At 38.2% G+C, this 7,808-nt stretch overlaps 1 protein-coding gene across 3 annotated transcripts; it reads right to left on the reverse strand.

Annotated features, from left to right (window-relative positions):
- Nucleotides 1–2,205: 2,205 nt before the first annotated feature.
- On the reverse strand, nt 2,206–4,634 carry LOC139190522 (ubiquitin C-terminal hydrolase 12-like). 3 transcript variants are annotated; one of them, XM_070810866.1, is made up of 6 exons: nt 4,445–4,634; nt 4,134–4,263; nt 3,766–3,935; nt 3,339–3,630; nt 2,693–2,855; nt 2,206–2,623 (listed from the first exon to the last, which is right to left on the reverse strand). In XM_070810866.1, the coding sequence occupies exons 1-5, from the start codon at nt 4,521–4,523 to the stop codon at nt 2,726–2,728; spliced, it is 801 nt and encodes a 266-aa protein (XP_070666967.1). In that variant the 5' UTR covers nt 4,524–4,634; the 3' UTR covers nt 2,206–2,623; nt 2,693–2,725. The 3 variants fall into 3 exon arrangements, with proteins under 3 accessions (XP_070666967.1, XP_070666968.1, XP_070666969.1); XM_070810867.1 differs by lacking the exon at nt 4,445–4,634 and adding an exon at nt 4,345–4,425; XM_070810868.1 differs by lacking the exon at nt 2,693–2,855 and having other exon boundaries at nt 2,484–2,623.
- Between the last annotated feature and the right edge of the window lie 3,174 nt (nt 4,635–7,808).

The following is a 7,808-nucleotide window of genomic DNA, read 5'->3' on the forward strand; positions in this document are numbered from 1 at the left end:
TTCACAAGTAAGTTTTAGAGTTCGACATCATGACGGTCGAACCACATTCACCATCAAGACATACATCTCTTTTAAGTACTTGTGTCCATATAGTTTGCTGCCAGTTCGACATGCTTATACTTTTACGAATATAATCATTGTGACTAAACCCAGCGCTGATGATTTGTGAACTTCGCAGAACTAGCTGCCTTGTCTTTAGGCTCTGGAACCCAAAGGCCAGGACATGTTCCTTCCTCGGCCGCAGTCGCAGGATCAAGAAGCCAGCAGCGCGCTCAACGCAACATCAACTCATTTTACTCACCGGCCAAGCTCGGCCGTCGAGTTGGCACGCCCCGCATATAACCGAATGATATAGTTAGCTCATTAATTATTTAGTCTGCACGCCACGTAGGTTTGGTAGTTTTTATGGTCAACAATATCTTTTATTGGTAAGCATGTTTAAAATGGCTTCGTCATCCTTAGGTGTCGGCCAGCACGTTCCTACCCTGGTATGTGGGGATATTTGGGTTGGGACGTGTCACTTCGTCAATTTCAGGGACCCCAACTCCAACCAAAATTGCATCAAATTACTTTTCTAAATATCATAATGGTTATCAAGCATTAAGACAAGTAGATAATTTAAACACGGTGATTAATAATTCAAACTTGCATGCATAGAACCATAAGTAAGTTGAAAAGAAACTGTATATTCTTGCTAAGGCTCATGGCCTAAGAAAATTAGTTACGAACAATCTTAAAACAAAATATTATTAAAAACGAGGATAGAAAACACCTTGAAATAAGAATACAAATCCTCAAAGCCTAGCAAAGTTCTTCAAAATTTAAGCGTTCTCCCCTCCCCAAAACCCTAATGGTTAAAAAGCCTTATTTATACTACTACACAATTAATATCCTTACTAGAAAATGTCTTCTAAAAACTAGGAAACATAATAACTTTAGAGAAACTGAGAAACATAATCCTAATCAAATATGGGAAATCTGCCCAGCCACAAATAAGCCACATTTATGGATCTTCAGGGCCTCAAAATAGGCCCAAAACAACTAGAATGAAAGTTTGAGATGTCCCGAACATAATTTCAGAGGGCATCAAACCCAAAAGACATCATCATGGATGCCAAAAAGCCCAATTAAGCCCAAAACGCCACTTTAACATCATTGCGCCCTACTCCTTCATTTCATCGTCATAAATAAACCGCATGATAGAAAAATATGAAACTTTGACACGAACAAGTTGAGAGATACACGAACATCCTCCAATTGGAATCACTCCAAATTCGTCTGTTTGATCACTTTTTGCTCAAGAGGAAGTTGAATGTCCTACATTGTAAATATAATTCAAAATATCAAAATTTCACCAAAATAATTACTTAAATATACTAAGAATAGGATCAAATATAAAATATGAAATCGACTCATCAGCCATCATGGTCAAAATTAAGACTAGCCATGGAAGTAAAACAATTTTCCTTTGCTTCAAGAGGTGCCCTTGTTACCTAATTGAAAATTTTGAAAAACAAACAGAATTCTTATCATTTTGATTACATAGGGAGAAGATGACGCCTCACGCGTGAGAGGCGTTTTTAAAAAGATTTGTTTAGAGAATGGAGCTGTGCAAAAAGTTGTTAACAAAAGAACATAATTAGATCCCAAAGTTAACAAAGAACTTAATACAAAACAAAGTTAACGTTTTCGTTCAATCAAAAAAGAATGTTAAATATATTCATAGCAGTTAGAAAACAAAAAACAATGAGATGTATCACAATTATTGACAACATCATCATTATCGTTACAGTCATTGTCATGTTACTTATGATCTCCAAAGAGTAATACATCGGAATGTTGTTACAGCACATAAGTAATTTTAATTTCTATTAATGTTGCTTTCTATTACCGAATATCATAATCCAAACAAGTTTTTTTTTTTTTTGCTAAACACTGAGATGCTACTTGAGCGACTCGAAATGTTTTGTTTTTGTTTTTATTATAAGCGACCTTCTACATTAATTAACACTAAAAGGGGAGGGAGGGTTTGAAATTTGAACCGGCCGGGACACAGTGAGATACATAGAGGCTATGTGAACTTTGAGCTGAATGTTTTGGCTGTTGCTAAACCAAACAGCTCACGTCTCTGAATAAAGGTTGCCTATTTATTAGTCTTAGCTGACCTCACACGACGAGGTGAAATGTCAAAAATGTGCATGCCAATGGTTCAATATGTTTTATGCATAACATACTTATAAAGAAGAAAACCGGCCTTCCAATTCGCAAAAATCACAAACTTCAGCCAAAATTAATTAAAAACAACAAAATACCCTTCAATCACAAGTCATTTGGTGAACGAGGATTTTAGCACTATGGTACACCCACATCTAGACAGTGCTTTTACAACACCATGCACAGTGACAAGGCATTTAGTCCTTTCAATCGTAACATCTTTTTAGCAACAGCCAAAACAAACGACATGCCGCCTACAGTGCAGTTACAATTCCATGGACAGCAACCTCTGCCTCCACCATGCAAGTATCCTTCACCAAAAACCCATTGCCTGCCTGATTCAAGGTGGCCAGCGAAATGAACTTAGGCCAGCCCCAAACCGACTTTGAGGTACTGAACCAGACGTTATCTGCACATAATACACCCTGATGTTATGAAGGATGCATACAATTAAACACTGAAATAGAACAATCTTTACCTTTTTTGCCCTCTTGTTTGTCATACATTCGATCTAAAATGAGCAGGGAAAACTCTGCAAATACTTTGGAACCAGCAAGTTTTTCGGGATCATCCAATTCCAAGTAAAGAGATATGTAAGTACCCTTTCCAAGTTATTTCCCTTGGGATAGAGACTTATCTTCCTGCAACATTAGGAAGGATATGATGACTTTTTATTACATATCTTTCATTATTTGGGATGGGGCCCAATTCATCTCACATCTTTGGGATTGAATTAAAAGAGCAAACTCCTACATCGGAAGCTAAATTTCAGCAAGTTTTAAGTGATCCCCTTCTTTACATATGAGAGATTAGGTTTATGTCCTCCCTGATTAGGTGTAACTTCTTTTTTCGTTATTAATAAAATTCCCCTCGAACAATTGAGGTTTTCCTAAAAATAAAAATAAATAAATAAAGGAAAAAAAATCAAGTTTTACAGTGATCGACCACATCTATTGCGAAAGTTATGTAGTTAAAATAGCATATATAGTTTGAAACTCAAAGTTCATATCCTTTCGTTTATCATTGCAGGTAAAACAAGATGAGGGGCAAGAGATTATACAGTGGATTGAAAATTTAAAGTTCTCTTATTAAGGGTATTAATATAAAGGGCCTAGCAGAGATACCATTTCCGTTCTCCAGCAGTGAATGGTTCTGATTCGCAGCACTCAGTACCTAACTTTGAAACGTTCTCAACCTTCCAAACATGCTTGGACTTAACAGCATCCTTGATCTTCGAGATTGACTCTCCTTTGCCAGCTCTTCTTTCTTTACAAACAAAGACCTCAGCTCCAATCACACAATTATCATCAATGACATATCCGTTGGAAGGATTAGTAAATGATGCAAGAGTGATAAGCTTATCAAATCCCGAATGACGCATCATCGCATGGAAACATTTTTCCTTTTTATTGGCATCTATGGAATACATAAGGTAAAAAATAATGATCAGAAAATGAGCAGGGAGTATTGCAATTTTCAAACAAGAAAAATTTCCGGTCTATGAATATGAACACTTGATGAGAATTAACTTTTGAAGTAGGTAATATGTACCTTGAAGAACCAGAAACATGCCTTTATTCTGATCAAGCAAAAAGAACCTGAAATCAACATATACTTCATATCCAGTCTGAAGTGAATCAGCTCCAACCATTTCCAAGTAAACAGAGATGTGGTCTTCGACATTTTTCTTCTTGTTTCCATTCGGGTAGAGCACTAGTTTCCTGAGAGCAAACATGCAGTATGGCTAACATTTTATTTTTACCAGTTTACATGCACAGCACATGATATACGAAACACATTATTGCATTACAAAAAAGAAAATGTCATAGAACTAATGTCAGATAGTGAGAGTGAAACATAAGTTTGCAGAAGATGATATTAAACTCAAATTTTAGCAGATGATATAATGAGGGATTTACCATTTGTATCCTCCAGCTTCAAATTCTCCCGACTCATATTCGTCCGCTGAAGTTTTGGTTAGCACTGAAAACGACCGGATTTTTAGAGCGTAATGAGTCGGAGGTGAATCTGAAAATGATGTCGAAAACCCTGAAACAAAAAATAGTGTTAATGCAAGCCCATACTGTTTTAGACTAAAACCGGTAACATAAAGCAGATAAAGTATTTAACCATTTTGTTGAAAGAGATAACAAGCCATGGCAATAAAATTGAAATTGATTAAACAACTGTTAAGGCTAAACAATTATCTTTTGCTTCAAGAGGGGCTTACCCATATATAATGTTATTAGAGAAGGAATTCCATGTAGAGATTTTTCAGTATGTCTGGAACACAGGGTGGTACACCACATGTCATAATACACTTGGAAAAAACAAAATTTTCCTCTAATTGTATAATGACATGTAGCGTATCATCCCGCGTTCCGGACAAATTGAAAAATATCTACATGCAACGTGCTTCCTGCACATTGGACGAAATATGTCTTTTCATCTCCGTATTGTAGTAAGTCTAATAAACTCGGTGTGCAATCTCTTTCTTTTCCAATTCATTAAAAAAAAAAAAAATGCAACTACTCAATGGCTTCATACATTGTGCCATTGTGGATACCGTGGATTTGGTAAAATTTGAAAGCGAAAAGATTGTATAAATGAATACGCGTACACTTTAATCTTCAAACCATACAAAGGTCTTTCTTCAAGTACCCACACAAATCAGGCAAACCTTTCTTCTTCCCAAGCACAATGAGGCAATATTCATGCCCATTAAAATGAAAATTTGAAACTTTGAATTAGCTACACAGCTTGAACCCGAGGCACTGAACTAGTTAGAGTCTAGGCACTGCTTTGCGATAATAGAAGAATACGAAAAGGTTCTCAGTTACTGCTGTTGCGATAATAGATTTAGGCACAGCTTTGCAGCTCTATTGAGAAATATTGGAAGCTAATTTCAACTTTTTCTTTTTCGCTTTAACTTTTTACTTTTGCTTTGCTGTCAACTTTTTCTTTTAGTTTTCTTCTTTTTTCTTTCACTTATAGTTCTCACTTTAATGAAAAGAACCTAATACCTAAGTTCAGAAATGATTAAAGTAGTCACGCTCCTACCCCGAGATATGACAAAAAACAAACCTATTGCTTAACAGCGTAGGAGCTTTTCATTTTACTTTGTTGCTGCACCTAACCTTAGGGTTAGACTGCTGACATACTTTGTCAAGGGATCAAGCCAATCGTAATTCATCATTTTGTTAGCACTAAAAATCTTTTATTTGCAATGACTTCCAAAAACTCTCATGGTATTATCTAGCATGAAAACACAGAGTTCCAGACAACTCATAGTTTTACATTCAACAACAAATAACGTTTCAATAACATCCAAGTCGCACACGATTTTCGCCTATACGTTTGTGGAATCGAGCTCTATTCGAAAATACTAGTGAAACCCGGGGACACGATTTCACATCCTCCCCCATATAGAAATTTCATCCTTGAAATTTTCAATACCTTTCACACTTCAAACCGTTCCCAGAATTATTTAACATCAAGTTTGACAATACATGTCATTATATGCTCGGATCCCAAGACATGACCAAAAACACACCAATAGTTCAACCGCATATGAACTTTTCATTTATTTTGTGGCTACACCTAACCTTAGGTTTAGACTACCTACTTGCCCTGTGAAGGGATCAAGCTAATTGTACTTTGTTGGAGTTTGAATGTGGACGAAAACCGGTGAAAACTGCCATGGAAGCCAAGGGTGGCCGAAATAGTCGCCACTTCGCCGCAATCGCTTCGATGGCTGGTCTGATGTTTGGGTTTTGTAGGCCAAACCCAAGTGAGTGTCTTGGTGGTGGGTGATGTATGGGTAGTCGTAGATGGAAGATCATTGGCTGGGAAGCTTGAGAAAAAACGGCGGTTTCAAACCGCCACGAACTGAAACCAAACGAAACAAAGGTTGTTGGATTGTGATTGTGAGAGGGAGACGAACCGAATGGTGGTGGTAACGACAATTTTTGTCGTCTGATCTGTCGGAAACGGTGCCTGAAAAGCTGCCCAGTGACCAGGTCGAACGTGGGTAGAGGGAGCCATTTTTATATAGCATTCCAAATGATGAAATTGCCTCTACCTTTGCTTGCTTATTTTTCTTTCGTTACAACTCCGATTCATGCACAATTTTCGCCTGCATGTTCGTGGATCAAGCTCTATTCAAAAATTTTAAGAATGACTCGAAAGGTCTATGGATTTTTAATGACTAATTACAAAAAACCAAGCTTTGTAACTCTTAAATTAACGAAAATTAAATCAAATTCCCAAAAATAAGAAATACAAAAAATTTGGATACTGAAATCCGGGGACAGGGACGCGATTTCACACTTCTCTTCAACCATGGAAAGCAATCAAAGAGATGTATATATGGAAACCAAAATACTTCTGCTCGAGTCTTCCAACTCAAGAGGATATTGCTGCACTTCAAGAGGAAAGTAAGTTTTGTTCTGCTCAAAAGGGTTGAAGAAGATAAGATCTTGCAATTATTGGCTAGTTTAAACTCAGACTATGAAGATCTTCGCATTGACTGAGCTTCTATCATTTGCAACTGTTTGTGCCATAAGTCCAAGAGAAGTACTACGCAGAAAGTTATGAACATGGGGAATCAAGGTGAGTGGTTCAGAAGCTGGAGCATGTTTATATAAAAAAACTAGGATTGCAGGTGTCACATCCCAGTCTCGATTCTGCCGTAGTACGATATTGTCCGCTTTGGGCCCCAGCCACACCCTCACGGTTTTGTTTTTGGGAACTCACACGAGAACTTCACAGGGGATCACCCATCCTAGGAATGCTCTCGCCCGAACTCGCTTAACTTCGGAGTTCCAATGGAATCCAAAGCCAATGAGTTCCCAAAAAGTATCGTGCTATATAGAGGTGGGCATGTACATATAAGACACATCACCCTCTTTCCGTTGGTCGATATGGGATGTTACAATCCACCCCCCTTAGGGGCCCGACGTCCTCATTGGCACACTCGCACCGAATGGCATAGTGGCTCTGATACCATTCTGTCACATCCAAGACAGGCTCCGTCGTAGCACGATATTGTCCTCTTTGGGCCCGGCCACGCCCTCACGGTTTTGTTTCTAGGAACTCACACGAGAACTTCCCAGTGGGTCACCTATGCTTTGCTGTCAACTTTTTCTTTTTTGTTTTTCTCCTTTTTTTTCTTTCAATAATAACCCTCGCTCTAATGAAAATGTACGAGAACTTCATACCGGCTGATGAGGCTCTCGCTGTGCTTGAGGGTTGTTTTCTAGCTCGGCAAGAAAATTTGACCTAGGTTGTTATGGAATCCAACTTTATGTCTATCATCACTTGGTTAAAGGAATCAATTAGCAAAGCGACTTGGGAGGCTTTCCATGTGCTAACTCGTGTGTTAGACATTGGTGCCTCAATGCATACATGCAGATGGTCCTGGATACCAAGATTGAGAAATGATGCGGCGGATTTTGTTGCGTCACACCAGGTTCCAGAGATGCGCAACTCTGTCTGGGTAAATAAGCCCCTATCTTTGTTTGTAAGAATTCTAAATAAAGATGGTTTACCTTGCGCCCCCCCCCCCCCCCCCGACTTAGTTTATTTTGTGTGAG

The sequence above is a fragment of the Malus domestica genome, chromosome 13 (assembly GCF_042453785.1).
Source record: "Malus domestica chromosome 13, GDT2T_hap1".
Lineage (NCBI taxonomy): Eukaryota > Viridiplantae > Streptophyta > Magnoliopsida > Rosales > Rosaceae > Malus > Malus domestica.

What these genes read in the sequence shown, in the direction of transcription:
- LOC139190522 (XM_070810866.1), bottom strand. Translation starts at nt 4,523, where the DNA reads ATGTGGTGTACCACCCTGTGTTCCAGACATACTGAAAAATCTCTACAT. An exon ending in TCTAATAACATTATATATGG is followed by an intron (nt 4,264 to 4,444) that starts GTAAGCCCCTCT and finishes TTTTTGTTTCAG; the next exon opens with GGTTTTCGACATCATTTTCA. An exon ending in ACTGCTGGAGAACGGAAATG is followed by an intron (nt 2,856 to 3,338) that starts GTATCTCTGCTA and finishes CTAATGTTGCAG; the next exon opens with GAAGATAAGTCTCTATCCCA.